Source organism: Callorhinus ursinus, unplaced genomic scaffold, assembly GCF_003265705.2.
Source record: "Callorhinus ursinus isolate GAN/ISIS: 27379988/994484 unplaced genomic scaffold, GSC_fseal_2.0 scaffold74, whole genome shotgun sequence".
NCBI lineage: Eukaryota > Metazoa > Chordata > Mammalia > Carnivora > Otariidae > Callorhinus > Callorhinus ursinus.
Genome location: NW_027397136.1, coordinates 3458027 through 3482145, shown reverse-complemented (window position 1 = coordinate 3482145; position 24119 = coordinate 3458027). Strand labels below are relative to the sequence as shown.

Below are 24119 nucleotides of genomic sequence, written 5' to 3'. Positions count from 1 at the left end.
ATATCAAGTTATCGGAATAAAGAAAGACCACAAATCCAGGTTACTTGAAAGTCAATTATATAAATAAAATACACCATGTCATCCTTCCTACACACACCTCTTTGACAGAGAATGAATACTGAGCACTGTCCACATTACAGCTCAAGAATTTATAGATTCATATTCATTCTCTCACTCACAAGGTACATGTGAGGATAACTCAGGGAAAGAGTCAATGTAAACAGACAAAGCAAGGTTCACATTACATAAATGAAAGCTGCAACTTTAGATTTACCATCTAGTCTTCTAACCAAACGAACTAACTAAACGGCATACCAATATATAGCGAGATAAAAAGTGCAAAACTAAAAATAAATCCTTTCCCTCCTGACACATCTCAGAACACTTACAAAGTTAACAGAGAGAGTTCCTTTCCGTTGTCTCATTTGCATGTTAAATGCGTCTGACCTGTTGGTAACTTTTCGTCTTCGGGAGACCTCATCTTGAAATAAAAATAGTTATATAATAATAGTAAAAACTAATGTTGAGAGCTTACTATGGACCAGACACTATTTAAAATAATTTAAATTAAATCTCAAAACACTATGAGGTAGATATGCTATTATCCCCATTGAAGATAAAGAATCTAAGGTATAGAGAAGTTAGATAACTTGCCCAAAATCACACAGCCAGTCAGTGGCAGATTTGGAAATCTAATCCAGGCAATCAAGCTCCAGAGAGCTTAACTACTAATTCTATACTGCCTGTATGTAGTGCTTATCAGGGACTAATTGAGACGAGTTTTAAGATCACTACCAGTGAATGCAGTAAATACAAGAATGAAAAAGATAAAGTGCTTAATTCTTAGAAGGGTGATAATAAACATCATAATGTATTTAGTAGGTCCTATCACACTGAATGTTTTTAAGAGTGATGGGACAATATCATCTGACCCTCCAGAGTTCTCGTCCACAATCTGAATTGTGACTTAATTTCTCATATCATGAAAAGGGTAATAATATGACTTGTGATTACAGCATTTCATTAAATTCAAATACATCAAAAACAAATCCAACACAATCTTTGTAGAGTTTTAAAACTAACATGTACATAGAGAGAATAGTGGAACTTGATCTTTGCATTAGCAATTTTACTCAGAAAGTTTCAAACATTTACTAAGCTGAAAGTACAAGGCTTTCTTCAAACACAGAATTTAAATGAAGTGTCATAATATATCAAGGCAATTATGGAAAAATAACAAAATCAGAATTAGAATTTTAGTCATAAGCTCTCCACAGTACATTTTGTTACTAAAGGTCAGAGAATCCTTTCTTTGAATTTAAAAGTTATAAGCTATGGACTACTAGGTAAGAACCATTCATTTCACCATTCTCTCCTAAACTAGCCTTTAGAAACTATAAATTTCTGCGTAACATATTAGAAATGGAAAATTTCTCTCTTCCAAATATTACAAAAATTCAATAAAATATGGTTCCTCAAGCCTTAAATTTAAGATTATATGCCATAGAAGGTGATCCGTCTAGGAACCACATTCCAATGTTTACACTCATAAGAAAATCCCAAGGCAAAATGCAATTCAAATATTTGAATCTTATTAGAACCATATGGCTATACATTATTTCTTTTCATGACCGAATAAGAGATTTTACCTTCTTTATCTTTTGCTCCCATTGCTAGGCCCACGACCTTAGGCCCAGCCCCAAAAATTCGAAGTTTCTTCAGTTCCGTGTTTCTGTTCACTTCTCCAGATTCTGACTAAAAAAATAAATAAATAAACAAAACTCACATTATCTAATCATTCTGATTCATACATTTATTTTCTTACCTGAGGAAAGTTTCAAGATCCTCTTCAATATGAAGAAAAACATATTTTATTTCTTCTCTCTAAATCCACTCACTGCCTCATTACAAGAGCTGAATAGTCATCCAAACACTATGCAACACCCAGCTTCCTTTCCACAAAGAATCTATCTTTATTAAAAGCACAATTGTCAATTAGGTTCTGTCCAGAGACAAATGCCACTGGTTATAACCAGTATAATACTGGCAATAATAGAAATCCTCACTCTTACTTTGCTAATGGACACCCATCTTGATCAGAAGGCAATATGCCCATCCTATTAGATGACTAATGATTATCCTAAGCCAATCATGCCATTTCTCTTTGTTAGTGATGACCTAGCTAGGGGAGGAAATGTTATCCTGGTCTAGACCAATGAGACATAGAGAACATCTACTAGAAGCCTCGGGAAAGATTTTCATCTTCTAATAAAAGAGAAAGCTTCTTAAAGAGTAATAAGACTTTTACCCCAACTTCTTTCCCCATTGTTAGGAGATTCAGCCTGGTGAAAGCATTGCGCTGGACTCTAACAACCACACTGCAATTAGGAAGAGATATACTACCCACACACTGAAGAAAGCAAGGTAGAAAGACGGAAAGAGCCTGGCCCTTCATGGCGATGTGCAGTTGCTGCATCAATCCTAGAACTACCTATTTCTGGAAATCTTATGTGAAAACTGTGTCCTTATGTGAAAATTGTGTTGTTAATGTTTAAGCTGATGTCAATTGGCACTCCAGTACTTGAAGATGAGAGCTTCCTGATAGATGCAAATGTTATACCATGAATTCAGATGGACCATACACACTGAATGTACACTAAGTAAATAACTAAAACTTATTAAAAATACAGTCAATAAGAATAAAAATAAATCAGGATAAAATACAGACTTTTAAGTCTATGATCATATAAGAACCAAACCAACTAAAATGGCATTTTAATATATATAAACTTTAGTAGATTGATTTAATTATACTAATCAACCTCTACAGTCAGTCCAATGATAAACACGACACTATACATTCTTCATCACTATTAATGCACAGTACATAATAAGAAAACCTAACATACACTAAGTAGATACTATGTGCCATATAAAAGTATTTTAATCAATTAATCCTCACAATAACCGTTTCAGACAGGCAATAAAGTTCCAAAAATTACAAATAATAAAACATTATCTGATCTTAATAGAATAAAAACTAGAAGTAACAAAATAAAAAATAAAAAGACCTGTTAGAAATCTTTAACTTCCTATTAAAAATGCTAACAACAAAAAAAAAGACTATACATCAGAATCTCCAGAATAAATTAAAGCAGTGATCACAGGAAGTTTTATAGTCTTAAACATCTCAGTCAATGTTGAATCACAGATCTGTACTTCTGAAACAAATAACGCAACATATTTTAAGTAAAAAGGAAAAGAAGAAGATAACAGGAGAGGAAGAAAAGGGGAGTATGTCAGAGGGGGAGACGAACCATGAGAGATGATGGACTCTGAAAAACAAACTGAGGGTTCTAGAGGGTAGGGGGGTGGAGGGATGGGTTAGCCTGGTGATGGGTATTGAGGAGGGCACGTTTTGCATGGTGCACTGGGTGTTATGAACAAACAATGAATCATGGAACACTGCATCAAAAACTAATGATGTAATATATGGTGATTAACATAACAATAAAAAAAATTTAAAAAAAAAAAACATCTCAGTCAAAACAGAAGAATGGAAATAAATTAAGTTTCCAACTCAAAAAGCTAGGAAAAGAGCTACAACATAAACCAAAAGAACTCTGTGATGCTAGATTAGAACTGGAATTATGAGTCCATTTCTGAAAATATAAACTCATAATGTTTTAAATTTTATTTCCCAGCCCTAACCACTAAAAGGGCCTACCAAAAGCAATGGCATCCCAGTAGGAACAAGCACACCTTGTGCTCAGATCTGGGTTTCTAAGTATCATTTCACACTAAAATGAACCAGAATTCTGTGGAAAAATGGCTGATTCCAGGTCTAAAGCAAGGCAAGAAGACAATGAGCCTTTTTGTGCTAAATAAGTGCTCAAAAGGATGGAGACATGTCAAAAGAGTATCATGAACCAGCTTGAAGGGGTTCCCATCAGCCAAATTTGGAACAATAGGATTACCAAAAAGGAATAAGAGCTTGTAATAAACTACATTATATTTTTAAAAAATCATGATCTATAGTGATACTAAGAAGGAGCAGGGGTCAGTCATGGTCCCACTGGTACAGACATTCATCAAAATTCACCAAACTGTACACTTAAGATATAAACATTTTACTGTATGAAAAAAATACCTCAAGAAAGTGTGGGAGAAGAGTTCTCCTTTAAAGAAAAATGTTAACAAATGTAGAAAATGACAGAGCTAGAAAATCACCCAGCCTGCAACCACCAACATAACAACTAACTCAGGTAAGATCATCAGTGAATGTGCAAACCACTGGGTAAGACTTAACTGGAAGACAGGTTATTCACACTATTTTATAGTTTACCCTGATTACTTTTATTACAAAGAGCATAAGTATAATGGAGAAACCTGACTCAAACTTAGTGTCACCAATAATGAGATACACTGGCATTATGGGCTTCATTCTAATGTATAAATGTGTTAAGGGTCTAATAACCCTTCATACAGACAAACTGTGAATCCAGCTTTCAAAAAGCTCACAAGTGAGGTCACGGATGAAAAAACAATCATAGCAGGGGTGCCTGAGTGGATCAGTCGGTTAAGTGTCCGACTCTTGACCTTGGCTCAGGTCATGATCTCAGGGTTGTGAGATAGAGCTCCATCAGGCTCTGTGCTCAACAGAGAGTCTGCTTGAGATTTCCTCTCCCTCTGCCCCTCCCCCCACTTGCATGTACTTTCATTCTCTCTCTTTCTCTAAAATAAATATTATTTATCTATTCTTTAAAAAAAAAGAATAAAAACAATCAAAGAAGAGTAAAGCAAGGGGGGGATGTGATAGAAGGGGAGTAGGATAACTTTCATAACTTCTGTTTCTTGTTTAAGAGACTACTAGATGGCTGTGCTTGTCATGGACATTAAGCTAGAAAATAACAAAGGAAAAACAGATTTCGAGAAGGTGGTAATGTTTGAGATACACTGAATTCAGCATACCTGCTGTGGCCACCAGTATGCATACAGGGGTATACACATACTGTATGCACACACACATCCCTGGTAAACCGAAAAGAAACATGGGTGCCAAGACATATTTAGGAGCCCTGAGTGTACAGGTAGTAATCGAAATCATAGGGGAGGTAAGATAGCTAGGGAGAACAAAGCCGGGAAAAGACTTAGAACACCACGTAAAGGGCAATGGTAAGAGAGAACAAGATGACTGAGGAGAGGTCAGAGTGAAGAGGATAACCAAGAGACAGGCATCACAGAAGCCAAAGAAAAATCAAGTTAACTGAATTTCAAGGGGAGGAGTCAACACCCATATTAAATGTATATATGACCAGAGATGAAGAAGAAATAAAAAAATGTCCTCAGCTTTTGACAATTATTAACTCGGTGGTAACTGGGGTGGTGCAGTTTCAATAAAATGATTTAGCTCAATGTCAGATTACACAGTACAAAAGCTAGACAGATACTAAGGAAACTGAAACAACATCGACTGTTTTTTAAGAAACTTCATGAAAAGAGGCAAGGAGCAAGGCACAATCTAGGAAGGGAGATTTTGTTCTAAGATGACAGAGACTTTAAACACGTTTACATTGGGGGTAGGAGGAGATCCAGCAGACAGAGGTAAGAGAGATTTCATAAGTGATATATTAAAATCCCTAAAGAAGCCAGAAAGGACAGATGTGGGAAGATTATCCTTAGAGACGAAGGTACCCTATGCTCACAGAGATTGGCAGAAATTAAGAAAGAATGTATACATACACAGACAACAAGTCTGTGTATGGGGCAAGAAGTCGAAGGAGTTCTACCAGAAAGCCTTTCTCTTCTTTCTGAAATTGAAGACGAGGAATGAGGCAGACTAGGCAATATAGTAATTAAGGACAAACTGTGAGTTGAACGAATTCTTCATTGAAAAGCCTACAATGGTTCTAGTTTCTACCTGGTACCAACCAATATGACTACAACAATTATTACAATGGGTAAAAACATTCTATGCGGTCCTTTTCATATATATAGGCAATGAGCAGCCGCGCTTTTTCATGGTTTCAAAAGGAACATTCAAAGAAATTTCATCACAAGCTGTCAACTGATTAGAGGAGCAGGGCCACCTGGGGCAACTCTTCAAAAGTGAGTCACCAAGTCAGAGACTAGTCTTCAAGTGTTTCGGGTGGTGAAATAGAATCATCACTATACACCCAAAGATGATTAGAACTTTTGAGATCAACCACAGTACTAAAAATCACTTAATGACTAAACCAGAGTTTACTAATTTGTAATGGTTTATAAATAAGAATTCTCATTATGCTAAATATAAATTATAATTATACTATGATGCAATAAAATAATTTAATTATGAATTACAAAACAATTTATATTACATATTGGTAATTTACTAATAAATGAACATAAGTTTGTAATTCACTTTCCAGTGATTTTCCATTGAATTCACATTCTCAATCCAAGATACCTACCTTTTTCTTATCAAAGTACCTAAGAAGCTAAATTATTATTCAAGATGTTATTTAAGGAGCATAAATTCAGAGCAAGGAAAGCAGCATCTTACTGTCCTAACCTATGGACCTGTCACCTTTAAAAACACACTTTGAGGGGGCCCCTAGGTGGCTTAGTCAGTTAAGCGTCTGCCTTCGGCTCAGGTCATGATCCCAGCGTCCTGGGATTGAGCCCCACATCAGGCTCCCTGCTCAGCGGTGAGTCTCCTTCTCCTTCTCCCTCTGCCCTCTCACCCTTGCTTGAGCTCTCTCTCAAAAAATAAATAAAATCTTTAAAGAAACAAAAACAAAAACACACTCTGAGGACCACAAATGAGAATGGGGAAAGGAGGACAGATGCAGACAAGAAGAAATTAGGGCATTTTTCTTCTGATGAAATTATTTTAGGCTACAAGAACACTATAGAAGTTAACACTGGAATGGTTCAAACACTAAAACTTATACTCTAGCTTTTAAAGGAATGAATGAAAAACAAAACCACCCTTTCCTACTCCTCTCATTTTTGCTAACCACAAAAATAAAATAAACTACAGTTCATCGGCATGTCTATAACACTGGCCCTACAGTACCCAGAGTCACTCTCTGATTTGTCCTCCTCGTCAAAACTGTTCAAAATTAACAAAAAACTTTCTAAATGAGACTGAATTTTACAATTTCTTCCTTGTTCATCTTAAAGGTAAATGAAAGACAGGTCTCTTCACGTTCTAAAAAACAGTACGTGAATGACTCCAATAACCACATAATTGTTCTGCAGTCAATACACTTAAAACTCCTGTTAAAAATGATCCATGGAAGTTGATACCTGAGACTTGACACGCCTTGTTCTCTTCGGCAGAATGTTCATTCTTGTGCCTGGCTCTGGGGAAGTTTGGACATCAGTGCCAAGAACCTCAGGCTCTACTTTTTCCTTAAGATCTAAATTAGGCATCTGTACACCCTAAAGAATCAGAGCACAGAAAGAGAACAGGTTCACTGATAAGAAATCAGACTGGAGAATCAGGGGAGAAATAATAAATTTCCAATAAATCCCCAAAACTACATGAAACCAGATGACAAGTCTACCCACCAAACTGATCTATAGATTCAAGACAATCCCTATCAAAATCCTAGCAGGCTTTTGTTGTAGAAATTGAGAAGTGAATTTCTAAAATTTATGTGGAAATGCAAATTCTTTGGATATTCTGAAAAAAGAAGAACCAAGTTGGAAGACTAACACTATTGGATATCAAAACTTACTATAAGGCTACAGTACTCGAGACAGTATAGTACTGGTGTTAGGGTGAATATACGGACCAAAAAACAAAACAGAGACCAGAAATAAACCCACATTTGTAGTCAACTGATTTGCAACAAAAGTGCCCACCAGGCAAATCAACAGGAAAAGGGTAGTAGTCTTTTAAACTTGACACTGGTACAACTGAATATTCATATACATATACATTTCCCCTCCCTCCCCCAAAATGAAATACTTCTACCTCATACTATACACATACAAAAAAAAAAAACTCAAAATGATCTCAGACCTAAATATAAAACCTAAAACTATAAAACTTCTAGATGACAACAAAAGAAGAGTATCTTTGGGGCCTTGGGTTAGGAAAAGATTTCTTAGATATGACAACAGAAGCACAATCCATAGAAGGGGGGAAGGAAATTAATAAACTACTCTTCAAACAGACACCATTATAAAAATGAAAAGATAAACCACAGACTAGCAGAAAGTATTTGTAAAATCATATACCTGATAAAAGACTTGTATCCAGATTATATAGCAAACTCTTAAAACAAGTGTAAGATGACAAACAATCCAATAAAAAAAAGATCAGAACAGACACTTCATCAAGGAAGAAATACAAATGGCTAATATGCACATGAAAAGATGCACAACACCATTGGTCATTAGGGAAATGAAAATTAAAACCACAATGAGATACCACTACACACCCACTAGAATGGCTATAAGCAAAAAAACTGACAATACCAAGTGTTGCCAAAGATGTGAAGAAACTGGAAGCCTCTACATTACTGGTGGGAATGTAAAATGGTTCAGCCACTTTGATAAACAGTTTGGCAGTTTCTTAAAAAGTTAAACATAAACTTACCATATAACCCAGCAATTCCACTCCTAGGTATCTACCCAAGAGAAATGAAAACATAGGTCCACACAAAGACTTATACATGAATATTCATAGCATTTATTCATAATAGCCATAAACTGGAAACAATCCAACTGTCCACCAACTGGTAAATGGATAAACAAATATGGTATATCCATACAATGGACTATTATTCAGCCATAAAAGGAATGAAGTACTAATACAGGCTAAAACATAGATGAACCTTGAAAACATTAGGCTAAGTGAAAGAAGCCAGACACAAAATTATATTGTATGATTCCATCTATGTGAAATTTCTACAAAGGCAAAAAACTACAGAGCCAGAAAGCAAATCAGGTGTTTATCTGGGTTTGGGGGTACGAACAGGAACCAACTACAACCAAACACAAAGGAACTTTCTGGGCTGATGGAAATATTCTAAAACTGAGCTGTGGTGATCACTGCATAAATGTGTAATTTATTAAAGCTTATTGACTGTGTATCTACAATGACTGAATTCTACAGTATGCAAATTATAACTTCAAAAAGCTGTTAAAAAAATACATGAAACCAAAAGGAAGAATTTTTCAAAAAGCTTAATGAGAATTTATTTTAAATAAATAAGAAAACAGCCTTCATTCCCATTAGCCTCTATCTTGTAAACCACCAAAACTAGCTGCAATTTTTAAACCACACCTTGCTACCCCAAATATTGGTACCTGGAGAAATCTTTTTAACTTGCTATGCTTAGTGAACTGCTAACTTGTTACGGTGAACACAGTCTAACATTCATATCTGGCAGACTGGATTTATCCACTCCTAAAAAAAAAAAAAAAAAAAAAATGATGCATCTCACCATAAGGCTGACACCAGATTGGAAAAGTTCATATGGGTAGAGAATTCTTTCATAATGTGACTTCAAGAGAGACCCAGTTCCTTTTCCCGGCAGATATCCCAAGCGACTACCCACTTTAGACCATTTCTTCTCTTTTGTGACCATTTCAAAACCTCCTTTGCTGGCAACAATCTGAAAAGAAAGTAAAAACTATTTAGAGAAAGAAGGCAGATTCATGTATTCTGAATCTGTATCTTGCCTGCTAAATAGAAAAATTATTCTGAGCTTAGATTTCTAATTTCCTTTCCACAAATATCTGACAAAATTGAAAACTGTCAACATTTAAAGTATGAAATGGATGATTTTCGGAAGTTTTGAACTCTACTATTTAACTAATGTTAATGTGCCCATTTTCACATTCAAATACATTTAATGAATATACACTTTGTACATTATACACCTTGAGAAAACTAAACAGATTATGTACTCAATATCCACAAGGAACTCAAAATATAAAATAAAAATTAAAAAAACAAACATAAGCATAAATGTAAATTATATTGTACAAAATGAACATAAATCCTGAAATTGGGAAATTACCAAATAACTTACAGAATTTTAACAAAAATGTCAAGGAAAAAGTGGATTCAAAGGCTGTTTTGGAAAAGGCTGTAATTTTTCAAAAGGAGTTTTACATGGAAGATTATGAAGGAACGATGGGGAAAGATCAGATTACAGTGGTAGACTTACTAGAAAATATAGTACAGAATGTATTAATGTAGGAAGAGTTAAGATAAATTGGACAATTTGGCTGAATGCTCACATCAAACCAGGCACTATATAGAATATACATATATCAAGGTTCCCTCTTCCAGAAATTGATACTGTATATCTCTCACACTCCAAAATATAGGCAGTCTTCAGTTGACTGATAATAAAATAAAAAGGACTATGACATGGTTATCTGAGCTCAAAAAAATTTCCTTGAGTGTACACAACTGTTATTTCTCTGTATCAAAAAGCCTGGCTGACTCAGTCAGTGGAGCATGTAACTTGATCTCAGGGATGTGAGTTCAAGCCCCACATTGGGCGTAAAGCTTACTTAAAAAAAAAAAAAAAAAAGTTGGGATGCCTGGGTGGCTCAGTCGTTAAGCATCTGCCTTCGGCTCAGGTCATGATCCCAGGATCCTGGGATCGAGTCCCGCATTGGGCTCCTTGCTCAGCAGGGAGCCTGCTTCTCTCTCTGCCTGCCACTGCTTGTGCTCTCTCCCTCTCTCTGACAAATAAATAAAATCTTTTAAAAATTTTTTTCTAAAAAGTTAAAAGAAAAATTAAACATAAAATTACATGATTCAAGGGGCGCCTGGGTGGCTCAGTTGGTTAAGCGACTGCCTTCGGCTCAGGTCATGATCCTGGAGTCCCTGGATCGAGTCCCGCATCGGGCTCCCTGCTCAGCAGGGAGTCTGCTTCTCCCTCTGACCCTCCCCCCATCTCATGTGCTTTCTCTCTCATTCTGTCTCTCAAATAAATAAATAAAATCTTTAAAAAAAAAAATTACATGATTCAACAATTCCACCCAAAAAAAGTGAAAACAGGGATTTAAATAGATACTTGCAAACCAATGTTCACAGCAGCATTACTCACAAGAGTCAAATGGTGGAAACAACCCAAAGGTCCATCAAGAGATGAATGAATAAACAAAATCTGATATATACATATAATGGAATATTATTCATCCTTAAAAAGGAATGAAACTGATGCATGTGACAACATGGATCCTTGGAAACATGATCAAACACAAAAAGATGAATATTATATGATTCCACTTACATGAAATACCTAGAATAAACAAATTTACAGAGAAAGGAAGTAGAATAGAGGTTTTACACCAGGGGCCCGAAGGGAGAGGGGAAGTTCTGGAGTGACGGTTGTACAACATTTTGAATGTACTTAATGCCATTAAATTATACACTTAAAAAAATGGTAACTGTTATGTTATGCATATTTTACCACAATTTTGTATAAAAAGGTTAAGAACATGGACTGTGGAGCCAGACTGCCAGAGTTCAAATCAACTCCACTACTCAGTAACTGTGTGACCTTGGGCAAGTTATGTCATAATTTGCACTTCGGAGTCCTATTATTAAAATATTAATAATTTAACAGCACTTACACTTTATTATGAGGAGGGTGTGAAGACAAATGAAATAAAACATGAAAAGCACCAGGACAAAATAAGCACTGTGTCAATGTTAGCAGTATTATAATATCTGTGTGTGTGTGGGCAAGTGGGGGGTGTGAATGCTATAAATAAATGAACGTTTTGAGCTCTTGTACTCTACAATGCTCTTATAGACAAAGATGAACCTATACCAAAGCAAAATTTCCCTCTACTGAAAATGTGAAAGCTTGGTGGCAACATATAAGTTCACATGCACAGGAGTTGAACACATCTCTAATTCTTTAGCTTCTTTTAGCACATACTCAGAGAAGCCACCTCTCTTAAAAAAGGCTAGCCAGGGGAAAATTATAATGAGAAAAAAGTTTATTTTTCCAATGTTGTAGTGTAGAGGAAAACATGAGGGTGTTTTAGAAGGCTGTCTGGAAGCAAGTGCATGAATCAGGATGCCTTTCATTCACACCTTTCCAGTGCTTCTATAGAGTCAGGTACTATTCTGGGTGCTTGAGATACATCTGTGAATAAAACAAAGATCTTTGCCCTCATGGTGCTTACATTCTAGCAGGAAAAACAGGCCGTAAACATAGTATGTAAATTTTAAAGTGATAAATCCCATAGAAGAAACTTTAAAAAGCAGTTAAAAGACCTCACAAGCAGCAAAGTAAGGGTTTAACTTAAGTATTAAACGGTCACAAAAAACTTCATTATAAAGGTGAAATTTGAGCAAAGACTCCTTCAAGGTGAAGCAGTTACCCAAGCAGATATACAGGAAATAGAGCAGAAGCCCCATGTTAGAAGCATACCTCAAATGTCTGAGGAACAATAAGGAAGCCAATGTGGTTGAAGCAAGTGGAGAGGAGTCCGAAAGGAAACAGAAACTCTCTTAGTAATCTTCATTATACCATACATTTATCACCATTACATACTACTTTAGTTTGTATGCAAAGCACTTTAAGTTAAATTTCCATTAGTAACGATATATCTGCATGGATCCAGTCAGGCTGTCCCATCCAGTTAAGATGCTTACTGGCATGCAGTTGTGAAAATGACAGCCAGCACAGAGTATGGCTAAGAAATAAGATAAAACTATCTCACAAAGAAATCAACACTATGACTTTGGCTTCGTGCATACAAACACTCTAACAATCTAACAGGGCCTGATACTATAAAAACACACAAAACTTTAGCACGTTTCTCTTCAGCTGACAGATTCAAGAATTATTATGTATAATTTCAAAATATAATGCAGTCATTAAAAAAAATGAAATTGGGGTGCCTGGGTGGCTCAGTCTGTTAAGTGTCCACCTTCGGCTCAGGTCATGATCGGATCGAGCCCCACATCGGCCTCCCTGCTCGGTGGGAAGCCTGCTTCTCCCTCTCCCTCTGCTGCTCCCGCTGCTTGTGTTCCGGCTCTCGCTAACTCTCTCTAATAAATAAATAAAATCTTTAAAAAAAATGAAATCTTGCCATTTGCAATGACATGGATGGAACCAGAGGGTATTATGCTAAGCAAAATAAGTCAATCAGAGAAAGATAATTATCATATGATCTTACTGATAGGTGGAATTTGAGAAACAAGGCAGAGGATCACAGGGGAAGAGAGGAAAAAAATGAAACAAGACGAAACCTGAGAGGGAGAAAAACCATGAGACTCTTAATCTCAGGAAACAAACTGAAGGTTGCTGGAGTGGAGTGGGGTGGGAGGGATGGAGTGGCTGGTGATGGACATTGGGGAGGGTATGTGCTATGGTGAGCGCTGTGAACTGTAAGACTGACGAATCACAGACCTGTACCCCTGAACAAATAATACATTATATGTTAATAATAAAAAATAATAAAAAAATAAAATAAAAATAAATTAAAAAAATTTCAAAATAGGGGCGCCTGGGTGGCTCAGTCATTAAGCGTCTGCCTTCTGCTCAGGTCATGATCCCAGGGTCCTGGGATTGAGCCCCGCATCGGGCTTCCTGCTCAGCGGGAAGCCTGCTTCCCCCTCCCTACTCCCCATGCTGTGTTCCCTCTCTCACTGTGTCTCTCTCTGTCAAATAAATAAAATCTTAAAAAATTTTTCAAAATATAAAACCATTTACTCCATTTTGTCATGAACTGTATCACACCATTATCACTAGAAAAATATCACTTATAAGCCATGCCCTATAAAAAGATACATGACAGGGGCGCCTGGGTGGCTCAGTTGGTTAAGTGACTGCCTTCGGCTCAGGTCATGATCCTAGAGTCCCGGGATCGAGTCCCACATCAGGCTCCCTGCTCAGCAGGGAGTCTGCTTCTCCCTCTGACCCTCTTCCGTCTCGTGCTCTCTCTCATTCTCTCTCTCAAATAAATAAAATCTTTAAAAAATAAAATAAAATAAAAAAATAAAAAAGATACATGACATGCAAAGACAAACTGAACAAAATGGAAACAAGCCCTTAATACTTGACCAAAGAACAATGTCAATCGAGGCCAAAATTTCCATCCAATGTAAAACTAAGTCTGCCCAGTAGAAGACAATCTTAACAGACATAAAGTAGCAGTACTTTTCGACTTAAAAGTTCCCTCTCAAGCCTCCACTGAAAAGACAGTAAAGGAACAAAAAGGCATAGGACCAAGAGAAAGCAGATACACAAGTGATAATCTAGCAGACAATATCAAAAACCAACCAAGCACCTTCAACAGAAGAAAGCCAAGGAGAAGCTTTTCCAATACAGAGCCTAGAAAGGCCTAAGAAATGGAAACAACAGTCCCTTTAAAATTAGAGATGGCGGGGCGCCTGGGTGGCTCAGTCGGTTAAGCGTCTGCCTTCGGCTTAGGTCATGATCCCAGGGGCCTGGGATCGAGCCCCGAGTTGGGCTTCCTGCTCAGTGGGGAGCCTGTTTCTCCCTCTTCCTCTGCCTGCCACTCCTCCTTGCTTGGGCTCTCTCTTTCTCTATCCCTCTGCCAAGTAAATAAATAAAATCTTAAAAAAATAAAATAAAATAAAATCAGAGATGGCAATAAATAGAGAACAGGACTGGCTGAAAACCTGTATGAAAGCAATTAGACCTCCTCCAGTCAGCACAGCCAGGCAACTATTGCTCTCCAATCCCAGGACAAGACTAAAGATTTACTCTCAGGAGAGTTTGAAAAGCAGGGACTCTAACCTAAGAGAAATAGGTAAGCAAACTAGAGGATCAGTCTAAACTCTAATAGTCTAACATCAAGTTATTAGTCTAACATCCAACTAATAAAAGTTCAGAAAGAGAGAAAAGATAAGTGGAAGAAATTATCAGACTACAGAAATACAAGAAAAGTTTTAAGACCTCAAAGACATGAGTTCAGATAAGAAAAGTTATCAAGTGGGGAGGGGGTGGGAGGATGGGGTGGCTGGGTGATGGACACTGTGGAGGGTATGTGTTGTAGTGAGCGCTGGGTGTTGTGTAAGAGTGATGAATCACAGACCTGTACCCCTGAAACAAATAATACATTATATGTTACTTAAAAAAAAAGAATTAAACGTACATGCCCGAGTGCCTATATCAAGTTTAAAAAAAAAAAAGAAAAGTTATCAAGTGCAATAAAAGTATTAAATGAGATAGTGGACATTCTCTCCTCAGAAGTGGTTTCATAGAGAAGGGTATCAGGAAGGCTATGAAGAAGGCAGTAGTTTGGGTATAAATGGAGGAAGACAATATGGTACATCACATGGAGCTAAAATTGGATCCGAGATCAAGGGCTACTAAAATTTTGCTTTTGCTTGTAGAGGTCTCCTGCATAGTTGTGCCACTAAGAAAGACAGCAAAAAGATGAAAGTCTTAGAATCACTGACTGGAATGATTCACAAATTCCCTTATGATGACCTGACTTACAATAAACTTCATGAAGACTTAGACAAAAATAAAAGGTAAATTTAAAAGCTTTGTTCATTGTTAAATGTTCAAGTGGACTTAAAATTAGTGCTGAAGATTCTAGACTTTCATTTTAAGGATGACAGATGAACAAAGATGAAACATCAAGGAATAGATGTCCATCTATTAAGTGTTTAAAAATGTGATAAAAAGCAAAACAATAAATAAGTAAATAAACACGTATGTATACAATGAAAATAAACACATACCAACGCATTCAGCACTGTGAAATCTCAAGGCACTGGAAATAAAGATTAGATTCTACATCTTCAAGAAAAAGAAAGCCACATACGAAGGAAAAAGAATTAATATAGCATCCGTCTCTCAACAGTAACACTGAAAGCTGAAAGATTATGGAGTAAAGCTTTCAAAATACTAAAGGAAAACAATTTACAACTTAGACTTCTAAACCTCACCAAACTACCACTAAAGTATAAGTGTAGAACACTTTTAAATAAGCAAAAAATTTACATTCCATTTATCTTCTTGTTCAAGAAACTAACAGAAGAAATGCTTCACCAAAATAGTAGGAAACCAAATAATATGAAGACTTGAAATAAGGGAAGAGGCAAAGGGAATTCCCAGAATGATAAAAGCAAAAGGCGGTTCCAAGGTGACAGCTGACCTTAAAAAACAAGGAATCTGGATTAGAGCCGAAAAAAGAACTCCAGAGAAATGGCTCCAAGAAAAAATGGAACTGACAGATTACCTGACAGGTAAAGATTTATACTGCTGCTGGAAAATCTGAAAATAAATTTTTGATGGTTGCAAAGAAAACTTAAAAAATAAAAACAGGAAGGGGGATTATTAACTCCAAGGAAAATAAAAATTGGTATAAGGGAAACAATCATAGCACACTATAAGGCTCAGATACAAATTATTTGTATTTATAGTCATAGTAATAACTTTTGATTAATAAAAAATTGATCTAGGACACTTGGCTGGCTCAGTTCATGGAGCATGAAACTTTTGATCTGGGGGTTGTAAGTTGGAGCCCCATGCTGGGGGTAGAGATTACTTAAAAATAAAATCTTAAAAAAAAAAAAAAATTTGATCTAACTATACCAGAATGGAACAGGGGAAGTATGTAAGGATTTAGGTTTCTTACACCCACTCTCCATCTCTAATAGTAGAAAATCAGTGTATAATATTTAAAACCGAAAAGTGAAGAACTAGCATGAGCACATTATTTGGAAATACAAAGATCTAAATCAGAAACAGCTAAAAGAATTAAAAGTAATTAGTTCTGAGGACTGGGAATGGGAGTGGAGAGGTGGAGAGGAAGAATGCTGGTTTTCATTTTAAGCCTTATATTTTAAAAAGTATTACACTGAGGGAAAAAAGTTTTTAAGGGCTAGAATGAATGTTCCTTGCTGCACTGATTATAAAAGTAATTGTTAATGTAAAACTCCATTAAATTACAGACATTCCAAGTAACACTTTTTATTATTAAAAATAATAAAACAAAGTGATAATTTAATCAACACAGGAAACCATCAAAATGAGAAATTAATGACTAAGACCTGATTAACTGAAAATTTGCTTCCCATTATAAACTAGTGGAAAGCAAAGTGTTTCAAAATCATGTCTATAATAACACAAACTCCAGAGATGCTCACCAGCTGTCAGCCAAATATATTTTTTTTAGTTTTAGTATAAAATTTAATATAAAATTTTTAGAGCATTCTGGCCTGACACTAAATTTAAAATGTATTACAAAAAGTAACTTAAATATGTTTGTCTTATTTTTCCTTGAAAGTGAAATCTCCAAAATTCATTCTATAACTTGAGTAACATCTTATTTCAAAACAGTTTATCAATGAGAGGATATGAAAGGCCACACAGAAAAAGATATTTTGCAAAAGTTCCTCAGATAATCAAGCTATCTTCACTCACAAGTCAGAAGGATCATAAATTTTTATTATTGTATTAACAAAACATGTTTTGAAGGTAATTTAAATGCTGTTGTAGGTCAGTTAGTTCTTTTCACATTAGGAACAAAGTTAACAAGTTTAGGCAAAAATTAATCTAAACTCTTCACCCTTAAGTTTTCAAACTCTTATTCATTCTGGAAAATGCTGGCTTCAGTTAACCATTAGCACTACTTACAGATATTGATACATATCACACATGAGAATGGTGAGTAACATGAATCTCTTTTAATATAACAAATTTTCAATTAAGAAGTAGAAAAAAGATGACAAGGTCAACATAAAACATTATACACTCAACACCAAGATAATATTAATAGATTGGTGTCATTTCTTTTGCATATTATCACAGAGCCCATTAATCTGTCATTAAATATGTTAAGTCTTACAATATAAAATAATTTTAAAGATAACTTCAAAATCTGTCATCTACATTTACTCATGCTTACATTTCATTGTCAAACAAATCCTGCACAGGAAACGGTATTTTCCATCAAGTTTACTGGAAATTCCTCATTTCATAAATTCACTAGCCTCTGCTCCAATTTCTAAACCAAGTACAAGCCTCACCTTGCTCAAAGCATACAGATCCAGGATTTTTCTCTCCACCACTGGAATCTTCAAAGTAGATCCTTGGAGTTCCCAAAATTTTGCTAATTGATCCAAGAAGTCCAGTCTCACTCTGGTCATTGCCTAAGATTATTAAAAAACAGAAATCAGAAATAGGAATTAAGTTATGATTGAAAATAAATGAGTTTTACTTAACAAAGGTACTCATTTCTCTAAAGAAATCCAAAGACTTCATTATTGCTTAGTCTAATCCTGTAAAATAAGACAATAATAAACAAAATACTTCTAATAAACTTTATTCACTAAGGCAAAAGTCACTCCCTAATATATTAGAAATGTTCTTATATTTAATCAACCAAAGCAATTTTTTTGTAAAAGTTGGCTTAACTTTAAGCTAACCAGAAAATTTAGTATATCGGATTATTCTGTTTCTAAGCATTCTATCACTTCATCCATAGAAAATATGCCTACCTCAGGTACACCAATTCTCCACCCTACTGATATTAAGATCCTTCATGTATCTAATTACAAGAAACTAAAGGGAAAAAAGATTTAAAATCTCAGAAAATAAATGTTTCAGAAGCATCAAGGGGGAAAAAAAAAAACTTCACTATGACATATTAAGCCTCAGCTAGCTAAGATTTCTCTTTTATACTCTGAAACACTTTTCTACCACACTGAAGTATCTTCCGATAACCCGGCAGAGAGGAAAAACAGCAATATTTAAATAGACTTCAATCTAGAAAATTTAAGAGACTAGTAATATTTAAAGAGAGAGTTAATAAATCAGATTAACAGTCCTGGAAAAGTTCTGTTAAAGTTAAAAATAACCTTTGAAAACCTTTGATAAAATATTAAAGCCTACTTTTCAAAGACCCCCAAGAGACAGAATCTCCCAACATTAACATAAAATTTCAGTAGAATAATAAGTGCTGAAGAAGTAGAACTTAGAATTTCAGGTCTCAAAATGAAAAAAAAAGAATTTCAGGTCTCTGCAGGTAAGCAATGGATATTTCCACTATGAAAAACATAGCTAGAGATAGTTTCCCATAGTCCCAGTTAAGTGGAAAAACTGTTAACAACTACTTTTTACAATTTTTTTTTTTTTTTAATCAGAAACTTCCATTCAGGCGCACCCAGGTGGCTCAGTCAGTTAAGCAGCCAACTCTTGATCTCAGCCCAGGTCTTGATCTCAAAGTTGTGGGTTCAAGCCCTGTGTAGGGCTCACCCCCCAAAGGGGATCCTACTAAAAAAAGAAAAAGAAAAGAAAGAAAAGAAAGAAAAGAAAGAAAAGAAAGAAAGAAAGAAAAGAAAGAAAGAAAGAAAGAAAAAGAAGAAAAAAAAACTTCCTTCCATTCAATCCCAACTAACATTAATTCTAAGCCCCAGTACATGAGTTGCTCAAAGTTCTCTACTAGAGCCCTGACATTAAAATGAATCAGGAGGCAGAAATCCTGATACAACACTCACCTCAAGTTCATTCAGGCGCTGGACTCTGGGAGTGAAACGAAAACTTTTTACTTCACATGCAAATGGAGGCTGCCAATCCTAAATAGAAATATATATATATATATATCTTTTTAAACACACTGATGTACAAGCAAAGAATGCATTATTCATTCCCTTAACTTAAGAGATAAACAGCCATAAATCATAATGAAAACAAGTCTTTTTCATTGTAGAAACAGAAAGAGTAATATTTTTAGATGAGATATTTTTAATATTACTTATCTCCATTCATCTCTCATATCCTATTATTAAAATTATTTTATCTATAAATCCTCCTCAAACTTCACCAGTCCCATTATTTATAAGCCACAATTATGCTTTCCCCAATTACTCAAGTGGAATGCAGTGAACTCATGTATCATAACACAATGTCTAATAAACACCTAAGTTTACCAAATTATAAACAGAATTTGAAAGAAACTAAAAAAGGTAAAATTAAAGATTAAAAAGTGATTTTTTAAAGTACTTATATAATTGGTTAATATCTTTTTTTATTCATGTCTAATGTGACACAGCACTTTACAGTCTATGTTACATAAATGTTTTGTTCAAAGCCTGGTATTTCAGCACCCAAATATTAAAAAAAAAAAAAAAAAAGTAAGGAAATCCACAGAAGAAAGGCAATTTCCAGATTGGAGTTGTGGTATAACTGAAATGAGATAGCACAGTTCAAGCAGGGTTCTAGAAAACATATTTTGCTTTGGCCTAAATAATAGTAAATCTACTTAAACATGTGAGAAGTAGTCAAAAAAATTCTTTTATCTTGGAAACTAAAGAACTTCATCAATATTGAAATTAAATTCTGCTTATAAACAAATTTATTTTTAATAATAATATAACATACAAAGAGAAGCTACATTATTTCAATCTTTTTTTAGTAATAAAAGGCATACATATACTTCTTTTTTTACCTAAAGGAACCGTGAATACACTTCCTAATTCATAAAGACAACAGAGTAGATGAAAATATGGTTTAAGAAAAACTTCAGTGCTTAAAGTTTTGCCAGTATTAGGGGTAATTTTGATAGCTAAACAGTTAAATGAAGCTTTAGGAGGATGGCAATGCATATACCATCACTCATCATAGCAATCAGCTTTTAATCTTTTGCCTGTGATTAATAGTTTATAAATCTTAATCAAATTCATTAAGCACCAACAGGTTTAGCAGCATGTCTGGGTTTTAGAATCAAACAGATTGATCTAGGTTCAAAATACACTTTGCCACACACCCAAGATCATACATTTGATAAGTTATATAACTTATTCAAACTTGTCTCATCTGTAAAATGAGATGTTATTTACCCACTAGGGCTTCAAAGAATATTAAGTGAAATAATCTGTAGGTGCTAAATTAGCTCCTCCTCCTCCCTCCTACCTTAAGCTCTTTTTATTCTCTATGGTGCACACCACTGTGGTAGTGTGTGGTGAGAGTGGACGCTTCTTAAAATGCAATATGGAGAACAGTACTTCACCATTTATTCTTATAACTGGTAAACAAAACACAAAGCAAGGAGTCCGTTTAAGAAGCACTAAAGGCAACAGTTCACAAACGTTAATGTGCATTTAGCTTCATCTGAGAGTACGTGCTAGAAAAGCACATTCTAGAACTTCCACATCTAGAAATTTATCCTAGTCTGAAAAGGGGCTTAGAGATCTGCATTTTAGCCTGCATCTGGTTGAGCCTTGTGCAAGTGGACCAGGAACAGCATTTGGAAACGTGGGTCTTATGGGTAAAGAAAAAAAACCTTTTGACCTTGGGCAAATCACTCAACCTCTTGGGGCACTAAATCCCCCAAAGGAGCAGTTTCTGCTTTCCTTGCCTTAACGATGGAGGATTATAAAAAACCTACAGGCAAAGTTATCTGCAATTGCAATTCATAAATCTTTGAACCTTGGTTTCTTATGTCAAGAGTAAACGTTTTCTTCCACCTCTATTGTTGACTAATTCCTCTTAAACCACCAAATTCTAAAATAAATGCTGCTCCTCTTCCCCTGGGAAGACTTTTCCATTGCAGCAACAAAGTCTAGGGTTCTTACTTTGTAATAACATTCTACGGGGCAACTGGATCTCAGATTACCGTTTAAGAAACCTTACCCTTGAGATGAGGCCCGCAAATATTTAATAAATTAAGCATTAACAGAACTTGGATAAAAAAAATAGTCAATGCAAGGGCAGTTTTTACTATAGCACCATAATGAGAGAGCGCCATACATGAGGTAAGACATGTCCTGTCCTAACACTTCAAACACCTTCTCGGCCAACGAAAGGTCTTTTGTTACCCTCGCCTACAATCAAAGGAGAAGAAAAGTACCAGCTCTCAAGTTCTAGGCGGAAAGGCTCCTGGGACACCGCTCTCGCGTTCAGACGTGCCTACCACATAAGGCTGCGAAAGAAACCAAGGCAAGAACATCCAGAAACTTAGCTTCTCGTTGTTGAGAAACAAGAGAGTAAATATGAAAGGGCAGAAGAACCGGAAAAGTAAAGCTAAAGCACTCTCCCCTCTCTCCTCGGACTCCGGTACCTTGGGCGGTCGGATTTTGCAGATGCCGGTTTTCTCCGCCAGAGGCCGGATGCGGCCGATAAAGCTGAGAGGGTCCGTGAACTCCTCCCAGCTGGGCTCAAAGACTGGACACTCGGGAGGTGGCACGAACTCCGCCGCGTAGCCCCCCGGCCCCACGCCTGCCATGGCAATACCCGGGAGGCCCCCGGGGGAGGGGGGGAACAGGTGGAGAAAGGCTGGCTGAAGCCCACCGAACCCTCTCACGTCTCCTGACAGGGGCCGAAACTCATCTTCTCGGACAAGAACCGCTCAACACAGGAACCCCACAATCGCTTCCTCTTCTCGTTTGTTATTGTTTCCTTCAGGGTTTTTCCTCTCTGGGTCAGGACGTTTCCGGAAGTTAACGTACTGTCAAATCCCTCCGCCACCACTGAAACAGAATCCCTCCGCAGCAACGCGACGCCTCGTCGTAGGGCCTTCCTTCTTCCACCCTTTGCCGGCAGCCGGGTGTGGTTCCTAGTCTCCTTGTCTGCGAAAGTTCTGCGCTGTCCAAAGACTACAAGCGGCACAGCCCGGAGGGCCCACGAGCTCTCCTTTAGGAAAGAGCTCTGAGAGGAAAGCAGCCTGGGCTCAGGGGGAACGCACTCTTCCGGCGCGGAGGAATGTGTAATGCCCCAGAGGGCAGAGGTTCTACTTCCGGTGAGGAGGGTTCTGTACCCCTTTGTGTATAAAAACACGAAAACAAACTCGGCCAGCCTTAGGTGGTACTATCTCGCTTAGTGGGTACCGCGGTTTGTTTTAACCTGTCTTTTTCCACGTAACTAACTTTTTCGGCCTCTGTCTCTTTATTTAGTCTTTTGACTGTTAGTATCCCTTCTAAATACTCTCACTCGGCCACTTTATAGCCGCCTCATCTCCATGACAACAGGTTAGGGTCTACTATAACCCCCAAATCCTGCCGCCGGCCTTAGCCACCATCTAGGAATTGCTTTTCGTGCACGTGGAAGCAACCGCTCTTGGCCTTGCTTTTCCAGCAATTAACCCCAAGTCATCTCAACAGCAAGCACTTTACTCTGCTACCACAGGCTCCGTAAACCTTTCTCAGTATGCTGTAAAAGCTATTACAACCTCCTGATCCTACTTGTCAAAAATTTCTATGCCAGTGTACATCTCCACTTACTACAAATTCTGACAAATAACGTAGAAAGAACTAAAGAAGAAACCGTGAAAATGTAGTTCCAGTATTAAATATTTATTGGAAGTAAGACTTCCTTTCAAAGGACTCCCTGTGCAACCTCAGCTACCCCAGGGCCTAAATTGCCAACTATGGATGATGATTCCCAAAAACTGCATTTCCAGCCAAGATTTTTCTTTCGAGTTACCAGTACATCTAGCTACCTACTAGATCTCCCACTTGCTTAATTAAAGTACCCTCTGTTTTTTCTGTGTTTCCAGTTTCCACGAATGACTTCATCCACCTACTCAGCCTGAGGCAGAAATCCTTGACTCCTCCCTTACTATGTATAATCAAATGTCAAGTCTAGAGATTGTGTCCCCTAAAAATTTTAAATTCACTCATGCCTCTTCATTCTTATTATCACTATCCTTATTTAAGTTCTCTCCCGCCTGAACTATGATAGCTCAGTTCTTATCCCCTCTCAAATCCCATTCTACTCCGTTGTCAGATTGCTTTGTCTAAAATCCATCTTACTCCCAAGCTTCATCTGTTATGCTTCTCTATATACCACACCCAGAGTTTTGTGATGGCTTTGATGCACCATACTTTCTCTCATCTCTGAGCCTTCACAGATAATGTTTCCTCTGTCTGGAATATGTTTTACTGTCCTGATCCCACCCCAGAGTTTCATATATCCCCTTTCTGACCTACTCTTTTCTTTTTTTTTTTTTTAAGATTTTGTTTATTTGAGAGAGAGAGAGCATGAGCAGGGGTGAGGGGCAGAGGGAGAGGGAGAAGCAGACTCCCTGCTGAACAGGGAGGCCAATGTGGGGCTCGATCCCAGGATGCTGGGATCATGACTCAAGCAGAACGCAGATGCTTGACTGACTGAGCCATCCAGGCACCCCACACAAACACTTGTTTCAGTTAGTCTTTGTTACGTAAC

General features: G+C 36.7%; 1 protein-coding gene across 1 annotated transcript in view; it reads right to left on the bottom strand.

Annotated features, from left to right (window-relative positions):
- Positions 1 to 22620, bottom strand: part of KDM5A (lysine demethylase 5A) — a 94309-nt gene extending 71689 nt beyond the window's left edge. The window contains exons 1-7 of the mRNA XM_025851972.2: positions 22018 to 22620; positions 19457 to 19534; positions 17987 to 18109; positions 9444 to 9614; positions 7294 to 7428; positions 1650 to 1755; positions 390 to 481 (exon numbers count right to left, since the gene is read on the bottom strand). Coding sequence (XP_025707757.1) covers positions 390 to 481; positions 1650 to 1755; positions 7294 to 7428; positions 9444 to 9614; positions 17987 to 18109; positions 19457 to 19534; positions 22018 to 22182 — 870 coding nt within the window. The 5' untranslated portion in view covers positions 22183 to 22620. The remainder of the gene's footprint in view (positions 1 to 389; positions 482 to 1649; positions 1756 to 7293; positions 7429 to 9443; positions 9615 to 17986; positions 18110 to 19456; positions 19535 to 22017) is intronic.
- Positions 22621 to 24119: the final 1499 nt, after the last annotated feature.